The sequence below is a fragment of the Numenius arquata genome, chromosome 22 (genome assembly GCF_964106895.1).
Source record: "Numenius arquata chromosome 22, bNumArq3.hap1.1, whole genome shotgun sequence".
Classification (NCBI taxonomy): domain Eukaryota; kingdom Metazoa; phylum Chordata; class Aves; order Charadriiformes; family Scolopacidae; genus Numenius; species Numenius arquata.
This window is the reverse complement of record NC_133597.1, coordinates 4,738,264-4,763,219: the sequence shown is the minus strand read 5'-3', so window position 1 is coordinate 4,763,219 and position 24,956 is coordinate 4,738,264. Positions and strand designations below refer to the sequence as shown.

The 24,956-nt window shown below is 52.3% G+C and overlaps 4 protein-coding genes across 8 annotated transcripts in view; 2 read left to right on the top strand and 2 right to left on the bottom strand.

Moving 5' to 3' along the window:
• NCAPD3 (non-SMC condensin II complex subunit D3) overlaps positions 1 to 1,263 on the bottom strand; it is a 30,453-nt gene extending 29,190 nt beyond the window's left edge. Inside the window, exons 1-2 of one of the 2 annotated variants that reach the window (XM_074162549.1) lie at positions 1,027 to 1,263; positions 41 to 195 (exon numbers count right to left, since the gene is read on the bottom strand). In XM_074162549.1, coding sequence (XP_074018650.1) covers positions 41 to 195; positions 1,027 to 1,090 — 219 coding nt within the window. In that variant the 5' untranslated portion in view covers positions 1,091 to 1,263. The remainder of the gene's footprint in view (positions 1 to 40; positions 196 to 1,026) is intronic. The other variant, XM_074162550.1, reaches the window with a different exon arrangement.
• A 15-nt stretch (positions 1,264 to 1,278) lies between these two features.
• Positions 1,279 to 8,087, top strand: VPS26B (VPS26 retromer complex component B). Its single transcript, XM_074162547.1, has 6 exons — positions 1,279 to 1,691; positions 4,677 to 4,833; positions 5,636 to 5,800; positions 6,278 to 6,453; positions 7,133 to 7,275; positions 7,827 to 8,087. Exons 1-6 carry the CDS (start codon positions 1,469 to 1,471, stop codon positions 7,971 to 7,973), a joined length of 1,011 nt encoding a protein of 336 aa, XP_074018648.1. The 5' UTR covers positions 1,279 to 1,468; the 3' UTR covers positions 7,974 to 8,087.
• Positions 8,088 to 11,474: 3,387 nt separating this feature from the next.
• Positions 11,475 to 24,793, bottom strand: THYN1 (thymocyte nuclear protein 1). 4 transcript variants are annotated; one of them, XM_074162266.1, is made up of 9 exons: positions 24,663 to 24,793; positions 21,585 to 21,748; positions 15,321 to 15,407; positions 14,098 to 14,327; positions 13,554 to 13,622; positions 13,346 to 13,438; positions 12,581 to 12,676; positions 11,829 to 11,979; positions 11,475 to 11,719 (listed from the first exon to the last, which is right to left on the bottom strand). In XM_074162266.1, exons 3-9 carry the CDS (start codon positions 15,361 to 15,363, stop codon positions 11,673 to 11,675), a joined length of 729 nt encoding a protein of 242 aa, XP_074018367.1. In that variant the 5' UTR covers positions 15,364 to 15,407; positions 21,585 to 21,748; positions 24,663 to 24,793; the 3' UTR covers positions 11,475 to 11,672. The 4 variants fall into 4 exon arrangements, with proteins under 4 accessions (XP_074018367.1, XP_074018368.1, XP_074018369.1 ...); XM_074162267.1 differs by lacking the exons at positions 21,585 to 21,748; positions 24,663 to 24,793 and adding exons at positions 16,011 to 16,109; positions 16,830 to 16,870; XM_074162268.1 differs by lacking the exons at positions 21,585 to 21,748; positions 24,663 to 24,793 and adding an exon at positions 16,830 to 17,075.
• ACAD8 (acyl-CoA dehydrogenase family member 8) lies at positions 16,182 to 23,513 on the top strand. The gene is made up of 11 exons (XM_074162263.1): positions 16,182 to 16,419; positions 17,479 to 17,579; positions 17,986 to 18,155; positions 18,862 to 18,971; positions 19,199 to 19,275; positions 19,548 to 19,685; positions 20,074 to 20,209; positions 20,294 to 20,391; positions 20,606 to 20,758; positions 21,653 to 21,755; positions 22,580 to 23,513. The coding sequence occupies exons 1-11, from the start codon at positions 16,329 to 16,331 to the stop codon at positions 22,630 to 22,632; spliced, it is 1,230 nt and encodes a 409-aa protein (XP_074018364.1). The 5' UTR covers positions 16,182 to 16,328; the 3' UTR covers positions 22,633 to 23,513.
• Positions 24,794 to 24,956: the final 163 nt, after the last annotated feature.

The following is a 24,956-nucleotide window of genomic DNA, read 5'->3' as shown; positions in this document are numbered from 1 at the left end:
GTTTGTTAAGCCGAAGGTGGCCCGACGCAGCCGGCCTTACCTCTCTGTTCTCACGGTCCTCCCCAGCGAAGGGCCACAGGGCCTGGTAGAGCCAGGTGAAGACATCCAGTCCCTCCTCGGTGATCTCCTCCGCTATCCTGGCATCCAGAGGTTCCGTCTCGGTGAAATCCAGATCCCAGACGGCATCCACCCAGACTGGGAGCAAAAAAAAAAAACAACCCAGAGATACGAGCATCAGATGGGAAGCCCCTTTGACAGGCGCGTTCCAGCCTACGGAATACTTGGAACATAAATAGGTGGATAAAACGATGAGAGCGGAAACGTCGGTCCCCGAGGCCGGGGGGGTGTCTGTTTTGGGGGTGTGTGTGTCAGTTTCGGGGCGGGGTGTCAATTCCGGGGGGGTGTGTGTGTGTGTCAGTTTTGGGGGGAAGGGTCAGTTTCGGGGCAGGGGGGGTTAGTTTTGGGAGGGAGGATCAGTTTCGGGTGGGAGGGGGTCAGCTTCGGAGGGGGGGTCAGTTTTGGGGGGGACGATCAGTTTCGAGGTGGGGGTCAGTTTCGGAGGGGAGGCCAATTTTGGGGGGGAGGATCAGTTTCGAGGGGGGGGCCCAGTTTCGGAAGGGCAGGGGTCAGTTTCGAGGGGGGGATCAGTTTGGGGGGGGGGTGTCAGTCTCAGAGAGGAGTGTCAGTTTTGGGGGTGAGGATCAGTTTGGGGGGGGAGGATCAGTTCCGGGGGGGGTCAGTTTCGGAGGGGGGGGGGTCAGTTTCGAGGGGGGAATCAGTTTGGGGGGGGGTCAGTTTGGGAGGAGGGGTCAGTTTGGGGGGGGGGGGTGTCAGTCTCGGAGAGGGGTGTCAGTTTTGGGGGCGAGGATCAGTTTTGGGGGGGGAGGATCAGTGCCGGGGGGGGTCAGTTTCGGAAGGGGGGGGGTCAGTTTCGAGAGGGGGGATCAGTTTGGATGGGGGGGGTCCCCCCGCTGACTTCCTTCCCCCCCCCCCCCGACCCCCGGGTGCCCCTCACCGTCCCCTCACCTCCGCCGACGTCCCGCAGCCGCCACCCCTGCTCCAGGGCCCGGGACAGCTCGGCCGCCGCCATCTCCCGCCGCCACCGAAGCCCTTCGAACGGGCCAATCGCGCTCTCCCGTCGGCCCTGAGCGATCCGCCCACCGGAACCCGGGGCGGGGACGGACGGACGACGAGAGGCGGGGGAAGGCGCTGCCACCGCCCCGGTTCCCCGGCTCCGGCTCCGGCTCCCGGCGGGCGGCGCATGCGCGGTGCCGCGGCCCGGCCCCGGGACCAGGCCCGGCGAGGCGGTCCGGCCGCCCCGGGCTCCCTCCAGCGGCGGGCGGGGAGGCCCTAACCGCCGCCCCCTCCCCGGTTATCCCTGCCGCATTGCGGGGTCCCCCGCCCCGGCGCCGGGAGCTGTGTCCGTGGTGGGTGCGGGCAGGCCGGGAGGCCGCGCTCCGCCGGTGCCATGAGCTTCTTCGGGTTCGGGCAGAGCGCGGAGCTGGAGCTGGTGCTGAGCGACGCCGAGAGCCGGCGGCGGGTGGAGCACAAGACGGAGGAAGGCAAGAAGGAGAAATATTTCCTTTTCTACGACGGGGAGACCGTCTCCGGGCGGGTGGTCCTCACACTCAAGTACCCCAACAAGCGGCTGGAGCACCAGGGCATCAAGGTGGAATTCATCGGGCAGATCGGTGAGAGCTCAGCTCGTTCGTCCCCAACGCTGGTCCCCCCGGTGGCCTCCCCTCTCCCTCGGGTTGCCACGTCCCTCTGGCCGTCGGTGCCGGGTTGGGCACGCAGGCCCAGGGCAGGGAAATCCTGGCCGGCGCGAAGTAGGTTACGGTGGCTGCTCCGGGGAGAATTCCCACGGCCGCCCGGAATGATTCCGGCCGGGCAAGCCGGTCCCCGGCCTGGGCTCCAGCCCCGGCGGAAGGGAGGGCACTCCGGTCCTTTTCCAGGTCATTGTTCTCCCGTCCTATTTTCTCGCTCCTGCTCGGTCACCGGTTTCAGTTCTCTTTCCCCGGAGGCAGGGTAAAATTCCATTTCCATCCTGCCCATGCAGGTCGGAGCCCGGGCATCCTAGCGATGCCAGCTCCCGGGTGGAATTCTCCAGGTTGTCTTTATTGGCAGCTCCGGGAGCTGGCTGTCTGCGTTTCTCCTGTCCCTACTGATTCGGGCAGGGAAGCGATGGCTCTGCTGAGGACAGCGAATCGGGTGGGTTTTGCCCAAACATCTCAAACCACCAGCAGCATCTCCCAGCTGCTATCCCATGTAACGTCCCGGTCCGGTTGGTCCAGGAGGGGTTCTCACATCCAGTTTCTCAGACCCCACGATATGTTTTAGCTGGGCAGATGAGCTTTCCGGACTCAGCTCGGCCCATTCCATCTTTTATTCTCTTCTTCTTTTGAGTGGGCAACCACGCGTCCCTGTGCCATTAGTTGGGTGACTTCCAGTTGCTCAAAACTGGTGGTTATCTGCGCGTGGAACCCGTTTAGGTTTAATATTCCCTGCTTTCTTAGAGGAAAGGGAGCTGCCACACCCACTCTTCCATGGGAGTGGAGATGTCTGTGTTTTCAGGGATGTGCCCAAGACCCAGGAGCCAAAGTAAGTTCCAAGCTGTTCCCGGCGATGGGACTGTCTCACGTCTGTGGCCTTAACTCGGGTTTAACCCTCAAAATCACCGCGCGAGCTGTGGGCCTGCCACCTTTGCATTGCAAATCGTGCGGTGTAGGGAAGCGACCCAGAGGTTTCCCCACCCAGCAATACTGGTGTTGAATGGTTTTGCTGGCCTCGCTTGTCGTTGACGCTGATTTTTTGGAAAGGAAGGGGAGGAGAGGCAGGGAGAGCCTGTAAATGATGGAGTGTAAGCGAGCCCGTTCATCGGGAGCGAGCTTATGACCTCCTGATATTTGATTATGATCGTCAGTGGAAATCAAGCATGAGCTCCGCTTCTGCTCCGCTCTCTCTCCTCTCTGCGGCCTCGCCTGCTTCCGAAGCCCCATTTCGGAAGGCTTTTGAGCCATACGTATTTAGAATAACTGCTCTGCTGAGCGCAGAACCCTTTTAAGGCTGTGGTTCACCTGCGGTTACCGTGTCCTGAGCGTGCCACCAAAACGTTGCTTAGTTCTTTTTTCCATCTGGAAACCTTAAAGCTCTGAAAAGCTGAAATTACAGCTTCGATCTGTTTGAGGTGCTAACGTCTGCTGAAGTGTGGGAAACATCAATCCTTCCTATTCTTACGGCTGCAGAGCCCTTTCCGAGGTAGCAGAGAACTTCGTACACTGACATTTGCCTCCCCTTCCTTTAAATTCAGCCGTTGCCTTCTGCATCGTGTGGGCAGATGATATATTCCTCTCTTCGCGTGGCACGTGGCTTCTCCCTGTCACTTTCCTCTCGGTGGACACGTATTCGGTGCAGGGAGAGTTGGTTTATTTATGTCACCTGCCCGCCCAGCCTGAAGGGCTTGATGGCACTCGCTGTTCTGCGCAAGTGAGGGGTGTTCCAGTGCCAATATTTCCATTACAGAGATAAGGTGAGCAAAGGGACGTAAGAAACAGACGTTACTTAAAAGCTGAAATCTCATCCTGCATCTCAAGGAGCGGAGAACGAGTCTCGCTGCGAGCTCTAATAAAACCTCTCAGAAGCCTCCTCTGCAGGGTTTAGTGCTGACAGTGAAGTTGTGTGTATTATGATTGTCTGATGACTGAGGTTTTTTTGTTTCCTCGTCTAAACGGATCAGATTGGCCAAGGCCTTACCTTTTAGGAGGACCGTGTGGGTGTCTTGGAGTCACACAGCTCCCGCGCAGGGGTTGGGAAGGGCAGGTTGCAGTGATGGTTGTGTGTAACACAAGAGCTGTTAATCCAAATGGCAGAGTTTTACGTTTCTGTTGCTTTGTCTTAAGGGAGAAAAATTTGTGGAAGTGTAGAGAGGATTGCTTTCATGAAATGAGGAAACCTGTAGCTGTTTCCTGCTGACGCAAGAAGGTTGTGAGGGAAACTGAAGGAACGTGACCGCGTTGGTTACTTGAGCTGGTTTGAGCAGTGCTTCCAATGTTCTTCCCTCCTCCGTGTTCCCGTCAGCCATTCCTGTGTTATCCAGGGGCTGGTGGAGCAGTTGGCTCAGTTGCCTCCCCACACACTTGGTAGTCGTGCTGGCCAACACAGAATGGGTGAGGATCTCCACTGTTGCTTACTCCTTGGTGCCATTCAAGACCACCCAAGCCCTTCGGTTTTGCTCTGTCGCTGTTTGCTCTTCCCAGAGAAGCAGTGGTGTGTTTTTTCATCTTTTTACAATGGCAATGCCTTTGGCCTGGAATATTGTGTAGAAAATTACTGGAAGGCATCGTGTGAGCTGCTGGCTCCTCTTCCCAAACAGTCTGAACATAGTTAATATTGATAATAGGTGACCCCTGTCACTCTAAGGCAAGCCAAGTTCCTGATTTGTTGTAGAACGTGAGGCTGTTCCTTCCTGTTTCAAGGAGGAAAGTTCTGGCCTGAACTTGGCTCTGGTGGAGAGCCGTGAACCAGTGCAGGACCTCCCCTGGTAGGTTCTCTGGACAGTGGTGAAGGAAGCAGTGAACGGGATGAGAGCTGCTTGAGGCTGTGAAACCTCCTGCCTTTCCTCACTGTGTCACGTGGGATTAAGCATCGCTGCTTAACCTGGGCTTCTGTCTTCCTAGAACTCTACTATGACCGAGGAAACCACCATGAGTTCGTGTCTCTGGTGAAAGACCTGGCCCGTCCTGGTGAATTCACCCAATCGCAGACGTTTGACTTTGAATTCACACACGTGGAAAAACCTTATGAGTCCTACACGGGGCAGAATGTGAAGTTGCGGTGAGTTTCCTCCCCTTCTTGGTTCTGTACGGATATTTACTGTGAGGATACTGGTGTGCAGCGTCCCTTCCCAGACACCTTTGCAAGCTCGTAACGTAACTCCAAATGAGTTTTGGTGGGTTGAGTTGTAAAAGGCTGTCTTTGAGGGCTCTGCTTTTATACATACGCTTTATGGAACTTGTTCTGTCCCCTTTTAAGTGGCAGGAGAAATCAGCCCCTCTGAATCAATGAAAGACTCTCTAATTTATTTGGTAATTCAGAAAGCAAAAGAAATTGTCTTCAAGGGGGACATTTTTGCTGCCTTGTAATCAGTCTTGTCGACTTTAATTATGCTCTATGTGCAAACAGGTGCCTGGCTTGTACCTCGTTCTTATGTTGCAAACTGTATTTCACATCCAGGCACTCCAGTTGACTTGAAATCCAGTCACTGGCTTTGAAGGGGGGAGCTGGAAGATTCTGAGATCTGCAGAAAAAGGTGTGCCTGTGAGACCGGTGTGATCTAATCTCTTGCAAAAGGGCAGTGGTTTTAACATGTGCAAGGTGTTACTCAGATCCCCACAACAGCGCTTAGGTAACTCAGGCTCACAAATGCATGAAAGCTTAGAGAAGTCTTAGAAGAGGCTGCTTTTCCATTTGAAAATTCCCTTCTTTCTTTTCCAACAATGGGCTATCGGCTGCACCAGAAGCCAGGCTACCAGTAAGACTGCTTGGGTAGCCCAGTACAACCCACTCAGCCCCATCTCCCTGCATTGTCTCTGTTGCTGCCTGTACAGCCCTAACAGGAGGGGGACTCTCCCTGCAGGTATTTTCTCCGAGCGACCGTCAGCCGCAGACTGAACGATGTGGTGAAGGAGATGGACATCGTTGTGCACACTCTGAGCACCTACCCAGAGCTCAACTCCTCTATTAAGATGGAGGTGGGCATCGAGGATTGCCTGCACATCGAGTTCGAGTATAACAAGTCCAAGTAAGTGTCTCAAGAGCAGTTCGAGTTGTGTCTTGGGATCCTCAAAGGGATTCTTTGTTCCCGTGCTCCAGCGAGGCTGGCAGAGAGCTTGGATCCCGGTGGAGGATCTTTAGGTTCCTCTCCTTGGCCATCAATGTGCACTCTGGACCAAGGACTGGGAAGTGGTGGCTGTGGCACACGGAGCTGGGAGCACAGTCTGAGGCTGCTTGCAGTAACTTCCCATTCCTTGTATCCTTGGCAAGATCAGCATTTCCAGGTGTCTTCAAAGTATAACATCTGACCAGACAATGGTCAGATGAATGAACCAGACAATGAACTGAATTGGGACCTTAATTCAGGCACAGAAGTTGGAAACAACTCTTTTAAACTACTTTTAAAGCATCTTTCCCAGCCGATGCTGGCAAATCTCCCTGCAGGGTAGCATTCGGGTTAGTTTGACAGCGTTTGACTGTCGTGCTTTCTTCCTCCGCGTGCTAGGTATCATTTAAAAGATGTGATTGTCGGAAAGATCTACTTCCTGCTGGTGCGAATCAAGATCAAACACATGGAGATAGACATCATCAAGAGGGAAACAACGGGGACCGGACCCAACGTCTATCACGAGAATGACACAATAGCTAAATACGAGATCATGGATGGGGCACCTGTGAGAGGTGAGGAGGCTGATGAACCCTTCGGAATTCCTCTTCTGAAGTCTTTTGGGGTGGGAATATGAGGAATATGAGTCCTGCAGTGTCTTCACCTGGGTCTGTGTGCTCAGTAGTAGTGTGCATCCTGTTTCACTAGTGGACTCATGGCAGTTTACACAGGTGATTAAAGACAATCCCTTTCCTTCTCTGGTACGATGAGGGGGAACTGAGGCATAATGAGTTGCAATGACTTAATTCTTTTGATGAAGCAGTGGCAGGACCAGGAATAGATGTAAATTCACTGCTGGCGTGGGCCACCAGCTGGCATTGCTGCAACTTGGAGCAGAAAGATGTGGTGTTCTAGCTCTGTGCCAGTCTCCTGTGCCACTTGTTTTCCAGTTCCATTGCCCAGCAGAGTCACCTGCCAGAGAAAATGTCACCTTACTCATTTTTTCCTGCGGTGCTGTCTTGATGCAGGTCCCGGATGAGTCCTGTGCTGTTAAAGTGGAGATGGAGTAGCTGTCAACAAGGGCAGGATCTGGCTATGGACCGTGCATGCTGATTTTTGAAGGGAGTTGAGGTCTTTTAGATCATCTTACTCCACTTGTGGAAAGGGTCACAAAGTTTGTGGCCTAGTGAGATTTTGTTTTGCGGGTGCTCTCCCAGTTTATATCTGTGCTGATGGCTCTGTGTGCTTTTGTAGGGGAGTCCATTCCCATCCGACTCTTTCTGGCTGGCTATGAGCTGACTCCAACGATGAGGGACATCAATAAGAAGTTCTCGGTGCGTTATTACCTCAATTTGGTGCTGATTGATGAGGAGGAGAGACGCTACTTTAAACAGCAGGTGAGAATCGGAACTTAATTCTTCTTGGACCTGTAGGCTGTCGCTTGGGATGCTTGGGATCTTCTGGGAATTTGGGATTCCCAGGGGGGACAATCATGTTCTTGACTGGATATCTGTAAGAAATAGGCAAATTGGAGCGTGCAAAGAGGGTCTAGGAGTGGTCCATGCAGGTGAGATGTGCGTGGTGGTGGGGTTACTTGTAGAAGGTGCCCGCCTGTGACTTCTTTTTCCACTCTGTTGCCCTGTGGTGGAGCTTCTGTGCTTCACCTTATGAATTCCAATGTGGTAGCCAACGGCAATAGGGCAGAGCTGCCTAGACCTCCAGTGAGTTGCCCCAGCGTGCTCAGATCCAGATTTTGAGGAAGGCCGCAATGCAAGGCCTCCACTTGCCACTGCAAGTGGCCTCATGTGCAGGGCTGCGGGTGGAATGTGCCAGCATGGGCTGAGTTCTCACCGCTCGCCTGGCAGCTTGGTTCAGCCTTTGGGTCTGGGTGGTGGCCAGGAGGAGGTTTCACAAGCCCTGACAAGCCCTGCTGGCTGTGTTACTACAGGAGGTGGTGCTTTGGCGGAAAGGAGACATAGTGAGGAAGAGCATGTCCCACCAAGCAGCCATCGCCTCCCAGAGGTTTGAGGGGACATCCTCCCACAGCGAGGCCAAGACCCCCAGCCAGCCTGCAGAGAACAACGGCCGGCAGTGAGAGGCCACGCGGAGGAAGGCTGCTGTGGAGCCAGTGGGGACAGCAGCGAGGAGGAAGAAAAAAAAAAAAACACACTTCAGAGACTTCATGAAAATAAATATCCGTTTTTGACTTAATTCCTTTCTTCAAAGGACTCGGAGGGTGGGAAGGGGACGGGGGGGGCGAGGCAAGCTGGGGCACTGGTGGTGCAGAGTTGAAGGTACCTCAGTGCTTCCCAATCAACTACATTCCTCTGGAGTCGGCTGCTTTGAGGCGTGTGTCCGGAGGCTGCGGAGCTGCCTGATCTCCTCCTTGCCCCGAGAGCCTTTCAGCGTGGCGGCGGGGAAGGAGAGAGCAAGTGAAGGCCAAATCTGCTGCTTCTTCCCAGCGGCGTGGAGGTTGCTTTGGGGCTGTGTGGGATGGATGTTTTTCTTGCCTTTTCTCAAATCTTCACGAGGGAGAATGACACAGTGATTAGCTGGAAGGTAGAGGAGGGAGTCAGAGACTGAGGTGCCTGCTTGGAATTGCTTAGTGTTATCCTCTCGCTGCCTCCCTTTCCTCTTCGTGCTGGCGTTGGATTCCTTGTCACCAAGAGTTATATCCCGTAGTTGGCTCAGCGCTGGGACTGCCATGGAGCAGGGACAGCCACTGTGTTCTCCTGTGCTTGCCGTGGAGCTCCTTGTCGCCGTGTTGCGTCACGGGGGAGCTGTGGCTGGTAGGAGGGAGTGAGGCAGGCGAAGGCAGTAGGAGGTGCCACAGGTTGGGGCAGAGCAGTGAAGGTCCTGGTGCTGCTGGGTGGGCAAGAAGAGGGGGCAGGAAGGCTCCTGGCCGAGAGCAGTGACTTCCTAGTCTTGTCCCGGCGGCTGCCTGAGTGCCCCTGAGGTTCAGTCTCTGCTGTAGAACAGGGGCAGACCAGCCTTGAGGGGTCTAGAGAATAGTTTTGGAAGGTGAGAAATAAATGGGGGCTCTCTTGGGAGGGGGCTGATGCTGCACACGCTGCCCTGCTCCTGTCTGTGTCCTTGTGACAGGGCAGGCTTTGTAGTAGAGGGCACTATAGAAACACGTTTTGTTTGCTCCCTCACGCCTGCGGGATGAGGATTAGTAAGGGCAGAAAGCGGATGCAATTGTTTGAAGAAGCTCATGGCTTGTGTGCGCTGCTAACATGAAGCCAAGCAGCAGCTGGAAGGATGGTAGAGCTCTCTGGTTCCAGAGACACATTCCTGAGGCCCAAGCTGAAGTCACCAGTGAGGTCTGAGGGTTTGCCATGAACTGAGAACCTGAACGCGGGTCTTTTCTTTTCTAAAATAAGCTGCTTTTAGTCTTCAGCTAAGTAGAGTCATGAGAACATTCCCAGAAGGGAGTCACTCCTCCATTAAAAATTAGATGTGGCTTTGTAAACTTGATTGACTGAGTCTGGAGAATATCCATCCTCTTTAGATGCCCTTCATGGAAGCAGGTGGTTAGAGCTCCTCACAGATGGAGAGACAAGCCTGCACTAAATGCTGGGATAGAAACTCTATCAAGTGGGATTTGTATGGATTTCCCTGTGGGTTTGTGGCTCGCTAGGGTTTTGTCCAGCTTCCTTTTGACTCTGGAATGAATCTCCTCTGTCTCTGTCCTACAGCTGAACGTAGAACAGTCATCTTGCAGCTGGGAAATGGAAGTATCTATCTCCTGCTTTGTTAGTGGAACGGTGCTGGTGGAGGGAGCGGGGCCTGGGTGGGAAGGGGAGCTTTTTATGTAATAAGACAGCTACTGTATTTCAGTGATAAATGTGTGTTTCTGCTTGCCAAAGTAAGTTATCTTTTACTCACCACGTGTAAGGTTGTGGTTTTTAGTAGAGCTGGAGAGTTTCGCTCTGTTGTAGAGGACACTAATGATCTCATCTCTGCTGAATGCTCGTGTCACATCATGTTTCTGCTCTGTAATAGTGAAGACGTGGCTTGCTTTTCGTTACATGAGAAGTCTGTGCCATGGGCTGGAGCCGTGTCTTCCTAAGACTGAAGCAAAAGCTTACTTTAGACAACTACCTTGTTACGCCAGGGCAAGAGGCTCACACGGCAAAGGAATCTGGATGTTACTTTTGACACTCACTCTACTCCCCGCTCCGTGTCGGGAGAACCACCTGTGCTGCGGCAAAACACAATCTCTTAGAGACAAGTGAAGCTCCCATGGGAGCCTCCAGGGATAGCAGATGACCTTTCCGTGGCTGCGCCGAGCACAGCAGCACCCTAAACCCCCTCTAGCTTTCCCTCAGCTCCCATCCCACCCAGTGGTTTTTTTTTCCTTGCCTATTCCTCTTGACCGTAGGCCACGTGGTACTAAAGAAACCCCGTGGATGAAGATGTCTCTGCATTCCGGGAGGGTTTTGTTTACTGGCCAAACAGCATCAGTGTTGGATGTAAGATAATTGTCTGCCAAGACGATGTGCTGTAAGGAGATTTCTATTAAACATCTGTTCATCACTTCTGGAGGGATTACTTGGAAAAAGTGCATGAGCCCGTACATTGGGTTGGTTTGGTTTTGGTTTTTTTCTACTTTGTGCCCCTCTCTCCTGTGTCCCTATTTGTGGAACCACAATTCAGAAAGGATCCCCGTTTTTACTTAATCTAGATGGACCCTTCAACCCCCTTACCCACCAGGCCCCCTCTGTTTGTCTGGGGTGGAGCACCTTTAGAGAGAAGTTGAAGCCTAAGGTCACTCCAGGACAAGGTACTTCAGAATAAAGCACTTCATTAGCAGGGTAAGGGGCAGATACTACTCGAGCAGTCACTGTCCCCTGAGCTGGGGGGAGTTCTCTTCAATACTTGGGTCATTCCCTCTCTCCCAGGCCCAGCCAGGCAGGGGGGAGCGTGCAAGTACTGAACCAAGCAGTGCAACCTGTAATTAAGCCTCTGCTGTGTTTACATGTTTCTTAATTCATCGTCTTTTCAATGGCTGTATTTTAAAAACTTGGGTTTTTTGTCTCTCCAATTAAAAAGAGCCAGCCCTGGCTGTCAAATGCTGTCCATGAGTTTGTCTGATATGGTTTATACTGCCTCGCTGGGGTTGTTAGTTCTTTTAAGGATATTAAGACATTTTCCTTTAGTGCCATGCTGTATAGCCTCCCAAACATGCTTAAAGAGTTTGTTATCTTCATAAATTCGTGGTCTTTCTTTAAGCTGTGTCACTGCCTAGAAGCTGTGCTGGTGGAGGACCCACGTAGCTTAAAAATGAGCAAGCAAGCTGTATCTTCTTCTGTTTCCCTATTGTCAGTACTAAAATAACATGGGAGGTTTTGTACCTGCAGGAGGGTAACCGCGATCTGCTTTGCAGCAACCGGGCTGGATACGTACATACATCTAAATTTTCTTGTTTTAGACAGAAGCTGAGTGATACCTTTCTGCAGAAAAATGTTCCTCTGCAGCACATGGAACTGCACGGGATCCTGCAGTCGCCATCCTCAAGGAGGATGTACCCGTTTCATCCTTCTAGAGATAAATTGCAGATTTTTCCCCTATTGAAAATTGAGGAGCTGCAATTGATTCTAAAAGGCTTTATTTAAAAATAAGCAAAAAAAAACCCAAAAAAACAACAGTGTGTCAGAATAAGGGACATGTAGCTGCAAATCATGTGCGGGCATGTTCTTGTTGCTGCAGTTGAGCAAGTAAACTGGAGAATGATGCTGGTTTAGGAGGAGGCATCAGCGGGCTGGGCAGAAGCTGTGCTGCTGTCACTTCCTTAATGTGGCTTTTCCTCTTCCAGGCCCAAGACAAAATCAAATTCCTCTGCGTTGAAAAGGTAAGGAAGAGAAAGCCATCAGTGGAGCTTCCAAGTCCTCTGAGTGAGGGCTGCCTCTCAGAGGGATGGCACCAAGAGTGCAAAGGAGGTTCTTACCTTGTGTCAGTGGTTGGATGGACAGACGTTGTCTCGTGAAGAGCATCATGTTCTTTAGGGGGCCTCCATCTGCTTTATGTGCCAGGTGGTGGGCCTTGATTTCAGAAAGGGGGATGAAGCGTTTTGTCATCCGCACAAACTGGACATCCACCTGGGAAATGATGGGCGGCAAAGGAGCATGGTTGGAGAAGGACAGAGCCTCCAGATGTCACAGGAGAACTTTGTGGGGATAAAGATTTTAGACCGAAGCAAATGGCTGCTGGAAACTAAGGCTAAAGCAACTTTTGGCAGGTGATCTGTTTACATGAAGCGTAGCACTGTGCACTAGCAACACACACTCGTGTTGTCACAAACAGCACAAAATTAAGATGTGGGATGCAGCCAGCCTGGGAACAGTCACTTCCCTATAATTTAGTGGGCCTCAAAACTACAGCTTTGTTTGCTGTAGGCTGAGAGCGGTACTTAAAGATGTTCCTTCTCTTTCCTAACCCAGAATTCTGCCCTGCACGGAGGTCAGCTCTGCAGCCAAGTAAGATTTGAAAAATTACAGAGATACATTTGGCAGCCTTCTGGAAGAGATGAGGGAAAAGGTAGAGAAAACAATTAGGACTGGATTTTCTCCCGAGAAAGAAAAAAGCAGCTAGGCCAGGCCAGAAGCTTAAGAAGATATGTAATATGATGCAAAGAGGCTTCTACCTTCGCTTGGCTTGCACACACAGCTTGAAACACCTGTATTTAGTTTACTACATTACCATGGACCATTTGGGATTCTCTTTTCTGCTGGTGGAATCATAATGAGGATCCTTCTGATCAAACTGTGTGTGATCAGGGTACGCCTCCTTTACGATCTGAAGCAGAAGGGGAGAAGAAGGCGAGACAAGTTCCCATCAGTTCAAAAACTGTTGTCAGCAAAGGGTATGACGTGCCCTTGAGCAAGCTGTGACTAGCCATAAGGAATAATCCCGGTGCAAAAATCAGCCTTCCTTTCCCTGAACTCCATTCTAGTGGTGAGATGCATTTCCTTCCTTTACATTTCTTGGGTTGAAGCACTGCAGAACAGTATGGCTCCCAATGAAGCACCACCACCTCTTAGGAGAGCATTGCAGAAGGAGCACACGCAATAGAGGAAAACTGGGTAGATGATGATAGTCTTTGTGAAGAGTTCTCCTCTTAAAGTAAAAGCTCTTCTGTGCCCTAGGTTTTACACTACTGCCTTGCAGGCTCAGCTGACTAGGATTTAGTGAATCAGATTTTAATCAGAGTGTGGAGCAACACTTGGCTTGGCTGGAAGCACTCTGAAATGTCAGCAGGGAAACAGCAGTTTGGTTCCATTTCTCTGGGGAAAGATGCCTGAGTCAGCCCTGCTGTGGGATGAATCGTTGAGTCTCTGCTCTGACTGGCCAACTTCTGCACTCCTTTGGTGCCGAGACAGAAGCAGGGCTAATGAGCTGTTTGATAACCCACCCATTAGTACTTTTTCCCCTCCCTGAAACACAGAAGGAGAAAGCAGCACTCACCTTGACAATGCCAACAATGCCAGGCTCTTTACAGTTACTGTGGTAGAAGAAGGCCTGCTGCCCGAGTTTCATGGCTCTCAGGAAATTCCTTGCCTGTCAGGTGTAAAGGAGGGGCTTTAAGCTCTTTGTATCAAGCTCTCAGGGTTTCACTGTAAGCAGCTAGCAACAAGAACTAACAGTGATTCCATCTGTGCCACGTGCTCCTCACCTGGTAGTTTCTTACTCCATCCCAAAAGGTTGTCTGGTTGGGCTGAGCTTTCAAGTCGTCAATGCTGAACTGCCAAGCGGAATGAAAACCCAGGTTAGGTTCACGAGGCAGTCTCATCTTTACCGTCTTATTGTCTGTCCTGTGCCTAAACACTTGTGCCTAGTCACTCCTTCAATTATAGTACAAACTTCACACATTTTTTCTGGTTCCCACAGGGGCTAAAGAAAAGCCTTCATAAAGGAGGGACACTGAATGCAGAGGCTGAAAGAGATGCTGCCCCTGATACCAACAGTGAAGCATCCAGAGGACCCGATTTCCTCTTTTATTCCAAGTATCAAACCCCAAGGCTGTTACCCTGGCAGAGAACAACGTTATGTCTTTCTGTTTCCAGGAAGACAGACGCTTTTTGAGAAGTAAAGACTTAATAATGTTAATATTGCAAGCAATCTGAATTGTTGGATCCTGTAACTCAGAGTTCAGGCTCTAACGCTCTGGACAGTAGCGAAACTGCTTCTATACTTTGCTGATAGGTATCAGTGCTTACTTTCACATCCACTCCCTTCTCGAGTCTGCTCTCTGGTTCTGATTTCAGAAGCCAATGACAGTATGTTATCTTGCTTTCCTCCCCACCGGCATCGGATTCTTTTGTCTTCTTCCAGTTCTTCCATCCCGACTTGGAACTCCCAGCTGGAGGTTTAGTGGTCTTCTCTTCTTCCTCCTTATCCGGAGCCTCCTCCTCAGTTTTGGCAATTTTAGCATCAGGCTCTTTTTTATCTTAAAAGAAACAACAACAAACAAGACCATTCAGATAAAACACATTTTGTTTCTGATAAGAACTGGTGCTGAAACATTTTCAGTTTCAGTTCCAAGCTACTTTCACACACTGGGATTTGACTGTAGCAGAAGTTTGGTGCACCCCAGATGCTATGGGTAAGGTAGTAGCATTATGTACCAGTGTTTGAGTATTTCTAGTTTGCATCTGAAATAAGGATTATTTGTGTGTGTGTGTGGTATGCACAAACCATAGTCATAGTTAAAAAAAGCCAGGATAGACCATGTTGCCCACATGAAATGTAGCTGACTTTTTTTTTTTTTTAATTAATTGCTGAGAAATCAGCTGCAGGCAATGAAGTTGATTTAGGTGAGTCAGGTGAATAACAGGAAAATGACCAGCAAAGCAAGCTATGTCAATTACTGCTGGAAGCCTTAGATTAAGCCTCCACTGTGCTACCTGTTCAGAGGAGGTCCATATCCCTGTTTGTCCAGGACCCAGACAGCAAAACAACAATTAATAAGAAGTGATTAAAGGGTAGGAAGGTGCTTATTTGCTGGAGTTGATTAAGCAGATGAGCCAACTGTGCAATTTTTATATCTTACACCTGAAACACCATGTAATGTTGCCTCAAGTGCAAGATTTTTGCTTTTTGTTTTTTGGTGTTTTTTGTTTTTTTTTTTTGCAGATGGTACCACATCAGCTTCCTGCCTGGGTACACTTTGACCATCTCTGACACGTAGGATCTGAAAACTCTTTATAAAACGGGCATGAGTTACCTTTCTTAACCACCTTGTGCTGAGAATACATCATTGTCCCTCCTGAATATCTAGCCTCAGTCACACATGGATGCTCAGCCCGTTTTTACAGAGGAAATGCTGTCTGTAAGACGCGCGGCTTTGAAAGACAGACGGTTAAGATGACTGTCTGTAGTTTCACTATAGCTTGGAACCTCGAGTGAGAGATGCTGAATTAGTTAGGATGTCAGAACAGACCTGCTGCTGCTCCTTTGTCTCTCTTTCTGCTCGGCCAAGGCATCTCTGGTCTCTTTAAATTATCTTCTCTTCGCTGAGAAGCACCTGCTGAATGAGAGAAGAAGGAGGAATTACTGCTTATTCAGGCAAGCTGAGACAGAGAAGAGTAAAAGCTGTACAGTAAAAGTGGTGAGTAAATAAATTCCCTTCCTTGGGCTCAGCCATTTCCTCTATCAGTGCGAATGCTGGCACTGGTTGAGGAACCACACCCTCGCTCAGCGTGTTGGAGACGGGCAGGCCCTGATGGACACCGGCAGGAGGGCTGCTTTGGGCTGCTTTTCCCCACCCTGGCGCAAATCTTGGAGACAAGTCCCGGAGGTGCTTGGCCTGGCCTAAGCGTGGCCCCTCTCTGCCGTTACAAGAGGAGCTGTGCTTTTAGAAAAGGGAGAACAGCTTCCCCCCCAGAGCCTCTGGCTCGGTTTGGTACTCGCAGAGATCATACACGCAAAGTCCCTTCGGGAAAGGGAGCAAAGCGGCTGGTCCAACCCCAGCCCCCTTCTGCCAGCAGCCCCTTAGAAGTTATTTGGCTCCGAGCTGGCCTCCTTCTGCCAGAGCGGGTGGCATCAACTTTTCCACCTTCCATGCCAAGCTTCTCTCCCCCTTCCCTCCCTCCTTCCTACCCCCCCACACCCCCCCCAGGCTCCCCCTCACCGTCTCCGGGCCGCAGACAGCCCCCTTCTCCTCGGACTGGGGAAGAAGGATGCTCTCGCCTCGGCGCGGGAGGAGGAAACACACCGCCCCCTCGCCCGACTAAAATCGGAAATGGGTGACCGTTATGCAAAAAAAAAAAAAAAAACAAAAAACAAAACAAAACCAAAATTAAGGCACGGCCTGTGGGCTTGTCTCCTTCCCCGCAGCCACCGCGCGGGCGGGAGGCGCCGAGGGTCGGACTACAGCTCCCAGCCTGCCCCGGCCACCGGCGACCGGGCCGCTGCCCGACACCGCCTCCCGGCCCGGCCCGGCCCCGCCATGGCTTGGCGAGGAGCCCCCCTCCTCGTAGCCCGGCGGCTGCTGCTGCGGGATCCGGCGGGGCGGCGGGGGATCGCCTCCTGCATCGACCGTAAGGCTCCGGGCGAGCGCGGCGGGGGGAGACCCCGGTCGTCGTCGTCCCCCCCCCCCCCCCCAAAAGCGACGGGTCGGGGCCGCCGGGATCCCTCCTCTCTCCGCCCCCGCCATGGGTGCCTGCGGGGAGGGAGGCGGTGTGGGGTGAAGGTGGGGAGAGGGTCGGTGGCTTTGGGGGGCTCCTGTCGCCGCCGGGGGGGGGGGGGGGGGGTATGTCCCTGGTCCTACACCGGCTGCGCAGGGCCCCGGCCGGCAGTGCCCACCCCGCAAAGGAAAAGCGCCTTCCCCTTCCCTCTGCCCTCGCTGGGTCTTCAGGGATTTTTAAGCTTGAGTGTGAATCAAAGAATATCTCCAAAAAGACTCGGTAAAACAGCGCAAAGGCTCACTGGGAGGCAGGGGAGGCCGTACCCGGCTGTAAGTCTGGGTTATCCTGCGATGGAAGCCGTCTTCTGATCGCTGGGCACGGTCTCTGGTTATGGAACAAGAGCTGTGTCCGAGCCGGACTCCTCCTACGGCATTCCTGGACCCTTCCCGGATGAATTGCTTCCTTGTTTAAATGTAACCGCGTTTAGGATGGAAGCAGCAGCTTCATCCTTATGAATTTTAGGAGAGGAACTAACGAAACAACCTCGGGATCTTACGTGCAAGCGAAGCAGGTGGTTTCCAATGCAGGATCTACCCGAAACTTTAGATGCCGTTTCTAAAGGGCTTTTTTATTCGTGGCTTCTTTTCTGGTGTCACCCCTTTGAAGTCCCAGGGCTGTGTCCTTGTGTTTCTGCAGCACAGACCTAAGGAGATGGAGCATCAGCTGCCACGGGCTGTGCTGCCCCCGGTCCCTGTCTCGCGACGTTGAGTAGTCAGGGGTAGCTGAGACCTTGGGGTTTGTTTTCTCCTAAAAAAAGTCCCCTCCCAAAGCCCCCAGCCCAGTTCATGGTGGCCCCAAGGAGCAGAGCAATGGAGTTAAGGGACACTTTGAAATTGGTTGGGGTACAGAGGAGGTGGTAGCGCTTGTTTTCCCGCAACAGACGCGTATCCCCATCTCTTCCTGCTTTTCTAGCATCCGCCGGCCTGACTGAGGAGCAGAAGGAATTCCAAAAAGTTGCCCTTGATTTTGCTGCCAAGGAGATGGCTCCTCACATGGCTGAGTGGGATGAGAAGGTAGGTACGACGGCCTCAGGAGGGTTGTACCGCTCGGTTTTTCCTCCCTTGAGGTGTTGTCATCCTGGGGGTCTCATCAGAGGGGTTCCCGCAATAGCTCAATGGCTGTGATGCCATCTGTAGAGATTTTCTTTGAAGCTGCTGCTGTAGCCAGGGTGGGGAAGCCATCAGAAATTCCTAGAAGCCTTCCTAGCCAGGCTATTCCATCATCTGAAACCGGAATTTACTCCTGAAGGTGGTATGTATCTCTCTAGGCAGCCACCTCGTCTTTAACCCACCCAGTTAACTTAAATTCTGTGGGAGTTCGGGACCGGATTTGGTAGCTCAGATGTACCGAAAGATGTTGAACATTGAGATGGGTTTGATCGTGAATATTCACTTGCGATGTCTCTGCCTGTCCCAATAGGAAATATTCCCCGTGGAAACAATGCGGAAGGCAGCCCAGCTAGGATTCGGTGGGATCTACGTGAAACCAGACGTTGGTGGGTCTGGATTGTCACGACTTGACACCTCCGTCATCTTTGAAGCTTTATCAACAGGATGTACCAGCACCACAGCTTACATGAGCATCCACAAGTGAGTGTCTCTGCCGAGCCGTGGATGGTGTCAGCCTGGCTGAAAACCACGTTTTTCCTCTAAATCCAGCTGGAAACACCTCCCATTATTTAAAGTTGGGACCCCAAGTAGACACGTCCCTGTGAGGACGTAAACAAATAGGCTACAAAAGCTGAGATGCCACCAAGAAGTAATTTTAGCTTTGTGGCAGGCAAGAGGGGATTAGGTTCTGGATTTTGTTCCCTGCTCTTCCACTTAAGCTGTCTATAGATAGTAACCTGCCTGGAAAAAGCCTTTGTGCGTTGGTCGAGCTGTAACAGAGCCCGGAGGCACCAGCTGATACTGGGGCCCTGTCCTGCTTGTACAGACATGTTTGGTGACGGCCTGACTTGGCACAGAAGGATGGGGTGACGATGCCTCCTTCTTCCAGGTGCAGTTTTCCAAGGAGACAGTCTGGCTTAGCCCTGAGGGGAACCCCGAAGCTGTTAAATAGGGACCTGCTGTTCCCACAAGGCAGCGAGTCTGTGGGGAATGGAAGGTGATCTCCTTCCTCTCGGCTTCTGCGGCACCTAATTTTGTTCTGTTTTGGTGTGGAGCAATACACTTTCTCGCCTCAACCCCCTGGAGCTTTGTTCTTCTGTTCAGCCAGGGATGTTCTTCCCTGACTCGCCTTCCTCCCAGGGCTGTGTTCACCTGCTGTAACGCTGCTCCTTCTCTCCTGCCCCAGCATGTGCGTTTGGATGATCGACACCTTTGGCAATGAGGAACAGAGGCGCAGGTTCTGCCCAGCGCTCTGTAGCATGGAAAAATTTGCTTCTTACTGCCTGACTGAGCCAGGTGAGCATCCTCGATCGAGAAATCTCCTCCCTTCCCTCCCTCCTAACGTGGTTTAACTGGACACGAACACGGCACGGAGCTGGAGGTGAAAAGTTTCTTTTCGTGTTCATTTGGGCAATGGCTGGGAAGCTGGGAAGGGGCAGAAGATGGTTGCTGAGATGCTCCTGGGAGAGTCTGTAGGCTCTGGACCTGCTGCTTCACTGGCTGCTTCCTTACCTCCTGAACAGGAAGTGGAAGTGATGCAGCTTCCTTGCTGACCTCAGCTCAGAGGAAAGGGGACACCTACGTCCTGAATGGCTCCAAGGTACCTCTTTGCTCCTCCTAAAGCTGCTGGATGGCACTGCATGCGCAAGGGGGCCTGGGTCTAACCATCCTTTCCATTTCCTGCTGTCTCCTCATCTCTGTGTATTCTCCCAAGGTAGGACGTGCTCTGCAGAGCGTTCACCAGAGCTTAGTACAGTTGGGTCCCTAAATACCTGCTGGCGTGGGGTCTTTGCCCCTCCGTCTTTCTACCCCAGCCGCTGCCGCATGCTCAGCATGCGAAAGCCACCCCTTTCTTCTTGTGCCCTTCTGCAGGCCTTCATCAGTGGAGGGGGTGACACCGATGTCTACGTGGTCATGTGTCGCACAGGAGGCCCAGGCCCCAAGGGCATCTCCTGCCTGGTGCTGGAGAAGGGGACACCAGGGCTCAGCTTTGGCAAGAAAGAGAAGAAGGTAAGAAGCTTGGTTTTTACTCCCCGTGTGCCTAAGGGAAGTGCAGGACAGAGATGAGCCCATGTGTGCAAAGTATTAGGGATCTCCTCTTGGATGGGACCAGAGTCCCAGCCTGGCATGGTTTTTCCAAGCCAAGTCCAGCTTTGATGAAGTTTGCCCAATCCTGTCCCTTTGCAAAGTGAAGGATTTTAATCTTGGGAACATCAAGGTTCCTTTTCTCAAATAGAGTTTCCAGTTTCCAACTCAGCACGCTGAGGCCAAAGGGGCTCAGACCAGAGGGGCTCTGCGGCAGCGTGGCAATGAGACCGAGGGGCTGAAAGCAGGGCGGGCAGCTCTCTGCTGGGAGCTGCTCCTCGGGCAGTCTGGAAGGTGTGCTGGTTTTTCCCAGGTGGGCTGGAATTCCCAGCCAACTCGGGCTGTCATCTTTGAGGACTGCGTTGTTCCTGTTGGCAACCGGCTGGGAGCCGAAGGGCAGGGCTTCAGCATTGCCATGAAGGGACTGAACGGAGGCAGGATAAATATCGGTAAGAAGGAGCAAAGGGAGGAGGGCAGGATCATCTTGTTGCCCATCTACGTTAGCTTCATATGTCTCTGGCTTCTCCCACCAGCTTCATGTTCATTAGGAGCTGCTCATGCCTCTGTTCTTCTGGCTCAGGAACATCTCACTGTCCGCAAACAGTTTGGAGAACCCCTGGCGAACAATCAGGTAACGTCTCCACCAGACTTGCCTTCCCAGAGCTCTGCTCTTCCTGATCCTGGCTGAACAAGCAGCCAGAGGTCCCATCGCTCACTTCACAGGGTCTTCCCTGGAGAAGTCAGGAAAGTGCTTTTCCTGAGTCAAAAAGGCCTAAGACCTGCCTGAAGGTAGTGGGGATGTGGTTCAAAAGATGCTGACCTCGTTTCTCCTCTCCTGCTGGCAGTACCTGCAGTTCAGGCTGGCGGAGATGGCCACGCGCCTGGTGGCGGCACGGCTGATGGTTCGCAACGCGGCACGGGCACTGCAGGAGGGACGGGAGGACGCGGCGGTGCTGTGCTCTATGGCCAAGCTCTTCGCTACCGACGAATGCTTTGCGGTAGGTTACTGGAAGCTCAGAAGCTTGGAGACCCCTCTTAGATGTCAGAAAGCAGGTTGACACTGTAGCGCCCCAGACCCGAGCACGTTCATTGAGCCAGAAGCTTCATTTAAGCACCACGATGTTTTATGAAAGAGAATTCTGCGCCCTGTTGAGGCTGCAGGATTAGCCTCTCCACAGCTTCCTGGCCTCCAGAGCTTTCTACACTACTTTCCAGGTGACCAAGTAGGGAGACAGGACAGGGAGCAAAGCACTTTTATTTTCAAAGGGTCTGATCACTCTTAGGTAGCAAGTGATCTTTCCTAGGCCACTTAAAAATAAAATGGTTATCACAAAATGTCCCTGAAAAGAGAAAGCAAGAAGGGAGAGAAAAAGAAAGGAAAAGGAAATCTACAGCTTGACACTTCCTAGATCAGTGTCATTTAGAAGCTACTCTCAGCACTCTGCATTTTTGCTATTTATTATGTTTTATGTCCCAGCTTGACAGATAATGAGGCACGGAGTCATGTTTCGGTAGAAATCAGAGCAGATTCCCCTCCCCCGACTGACCGCTAGATGGCGATCTGGCGTTTTGCTTTTTGCATCAGTACCACCATGGAAATGCAGACAAAATTGCCTTAGTTAAGTGTTTCCCGGGTATTTCTGTGCTATCTTGTTCACATAAATGCACTCTTAATGTAGAAGCAGCACTTGGGTAACATGATAACACTGAGAGCAGGAGTGATGGGGACTGAGAGCGCCCTGCTGTCACACCACACTGTTAAGCGATGAGATTAATGACCAGAAAAATAATTAAAAAATAGTGCCCAGGTTCCTGGGTTCTTACTGAATTTCTGTCACTGACTTGTCCTCGACACCACGCGAGCCACTTCACCAGCGATGTTATCTTCTTAGATCTGCAACCAGGCTCTACAGATGCACGGGGGCTACGGCTACCTGAAGGATTATGCTGTGCAGCAGTTTGTGCGAGACATCAGAGTCCACCAGATCCTGGAAGGTAAAAGACACTCTTACTGCCAGCGACTTGGCAGCGAAGCCAGGAGGGAGCAGGCCCTCCAGAGGCCCCTGCCTTCCCACATGAGTCTCTGACTCTTGGGTTTCAGAATCCTGTTTTGCTCTGGGTGTGAGGTGTCCCCGGATGTCACATGTGGGAATTCCCTGGCCAAGAGCTGTTGGTGTATTGGAGCAGTTACTGTGTATTTAAGAGTGTTACAGCAGGGGGGGATATGGAGTTGTCATGTTAGAGGTGCCTCTATCCGGTTTCATCCCATTACTCCTACAGCCGTGTGCTGACGCACCCCAGCAGTTCCTTTCCCGTGATTCCAGTCTATCTTCGCTCTTTGACAGTGTGTCCCTAACAGTCTGGCCTTTCCTAATCTCAGTTTGGCCTCCAAACCATTTTGTTTTGAAATCCCTTCCCCTACGACCAGAGTACCTGATAAGGGACGTACTCTTTTCCAATACCGAGTGGGTCTGTGGTTTTTCTGTCTGTTTTGTGTATATGTTACACAGTAAAGCAGAGAACTCGGATGATGGCATATATCCAGTTCCCCTCGATGCCTGGAGCCCAATGAGGGCCTCTCAATGCCCAAATAAAACCAAGCACCACTATCTACCACTTCGAAGCCTTTCCCGAGCGATGTGGTGGCACTTGGCAAATGTATTTTGGCCCAACACCTCCTAAATGCCACCTCAGTGGGTGGGAAGAGCTTTTCTGTGCTGTAGACTGCAGGTCAGGGAAGAATTCTCTTTGCCTTCGTTGGGGGCAGCACTGGATCATCTCCCTAACTGTCTTTCTTTTGCACCCTCGTCCCGCTGCAGGTACCAATGAGGTGATGCGGATGATTGTGGCCAGGAATCTGCTACAGGGCTGAAGCCAGGAACTAATCTGCAGCCTTAAAATTACTTCATCTGTTACAGCTCGGTCTGTTTCAGCTCGGTCTGTTTCCCTCCCCTGTTCCCCAGCTCTCTCCCAGGGAGCGGAGAGGGGGATATCCCAGTGGAAACAGTCTTTCTGCCTTATATTGATTTGGGAGCACAGCTGGATGACACCCACACGCTGCCACAGCTGCACTCTGTGCCTGGCAGAGCTGCTGTTACCAGGCTGGTATTGTGCAGCCTGAAGATAGACATCACAGCGGTGAATACCAGCCTCTGTCCCCGATTCTTGCTCGCGGGCTGCTTGCCAGCCATCCTTCTCGGAAACACTAAACCTGTTGGCCGTTCTCTGCTGAGTCAGGACTGAATCAGGAATTCCGAGCAGAGGTGCAGCCCGAGCCCAACGGGGACTCTTCTTTTATCAAGGAAACCTTTAGTTGGAGGGAACTAGTCGCTCTGCTTCAAAACCTGTCCTCCTGGGTGCTAATTGCGCCGCCGGGAACAAGCCAGCCACGTGGCTCTAACCGCTTGCAGAGTGGGGTGGCTTTTTAACCGAGGAGCGGGATGCCTCTCCTTGAGCTACAAGCACTCCTCTCCCTCTTTTCCCAGCACGCCTTTTCCGACGTACCCACTGCTTGTGTTCTCTTTCTGCCCCGCACCCGTGCTTTCTCCGTCTCTCAAAGACGCCTTCGCGGTACAGAGGTACAAATCAAAAACTAAGAAATATTTAACTGTTGCCTCAAATCACTACTCCCAGCTGTGTACAAGGCGGGGGGGAGGAGTTAAAAGGATGGTAAATTCAAATTATGATGATTTTTTTTTTTCCTCTCGGATTTGGAATCAATAAAGCAATGGTGGCAACTTCCCTGAGAGGGTCAGAAGTTGTGGTGGTTTCCTTCTGGGGGATTTCACTGAATTTCACTGAATTTTTAGAGTTGGAAGGGACCATAAAGATCATCTAGTCCAACTCCCCTGCCGAAGCAGGATTGCCCAGAGCATGTCAGAGCATGTTACTCAGGACTGCATCCAGGTGGGTCTTGAAGATCTCCAGAGAAGGGGACTCCACACCCTCCCTGGGCAGCCTGTTCCAGGGCTCTGGCACCCTCACCGTGAAGAAGTTTTTTCTCATATTTGGGTGGAACCTCCCATGTTCCAGTTTGTGCCCATTGCCCCTCGTCCTGTCACTGGCAACCACTGAAAAGAGTCCGGCTCCATCCTCCCTCAACCCACCCTTTAGATACTTCTAAGCATTGATAAGGTCTCCCCTCAGCCTTCTCTTCTCCAGGCTAAAGAGTCCCAGCTCTCTCAGCCTTTCTTTATAAGGGAGATGCTCCAATCCTTGAATCATCCTCGTTGCCCTTCGCTGGACTCTCTCCAGTAGTTCCCTGTCCCTCTTGAACTGGGGAGCCCAGAACTGGATGCACTATTCCAGTTGTGGCCTCACCAGTGCAGAGCAGAGGGGGAGAATGACTTCCCTCCACCTACTGGCCACACTCTTCCCTACGCAGCCCAGGATTCCATTGGCCTTCCTGGCCACAAGAGCACACTGCTTGCTCATTGTCATTTTGCTGTCTACCAGGACCCCCAGATCTTTCTCTTTGGAACTTGTCTCCAGCAGGTCCACCCCTAACCTGTATTGGTGCCTGACATTCTTCTTCCCCAGGTGCAGGACCCTACGCTTTTTCCTGTTGAACCTCATGAGGTTCTTCCTTGCCCAGCTCTCCAGCCTGTCCAGGTCTCGCTGGATGGCAGCACGGCCCTCCGTGTTCGGTATCATCAGCAAACCTGCTGGGATTTCAGGTCTTTAACCAGAGGGGTAAAGGCGCTTTTCGAAGCGGGGGGGGGTGGGGTGTGCAAAAAAAAAAAAAAAGTTCAACTTCTGAGGTTTTTTTTTCATTAGTTCCAGCGTCTCTCAACCTCTTCAAGTGAAGCAGCTCCTCTCCCCCCCTCAGCGCAGGGCAGGGAGGTGACAGAGCTTTAGGGGCGGACATTGGTCTTTCCGGGGCTGTTGCTGGCAGGCCCTTACCTCTCCTCCCGCGCTTCCCCGCACGCTCTGCAGAGGGAATTTCTCTCGCGGGACGGTTCAAAGCCCGAGAGACTCCCGCCTCGGCCCGCTCCCCAGAGCCGCCCCGGCGCCGCCTCCCTTCTCTCCGGGGCGGCGGCCTGAGGGGCCGGGCCTTCACCTCAGCGAGCCGGTGCGCAGCGCCTCGCGGGCGGCGGCCAATGGGAGGCGGCGGCGGGGCTCGGGGAGGCGGAGCAAAGCGGCGGCGCGGCCAATGGCGGGCGGAGCGGCCCACGGCGGCGACGGTTCTGGGGGGAG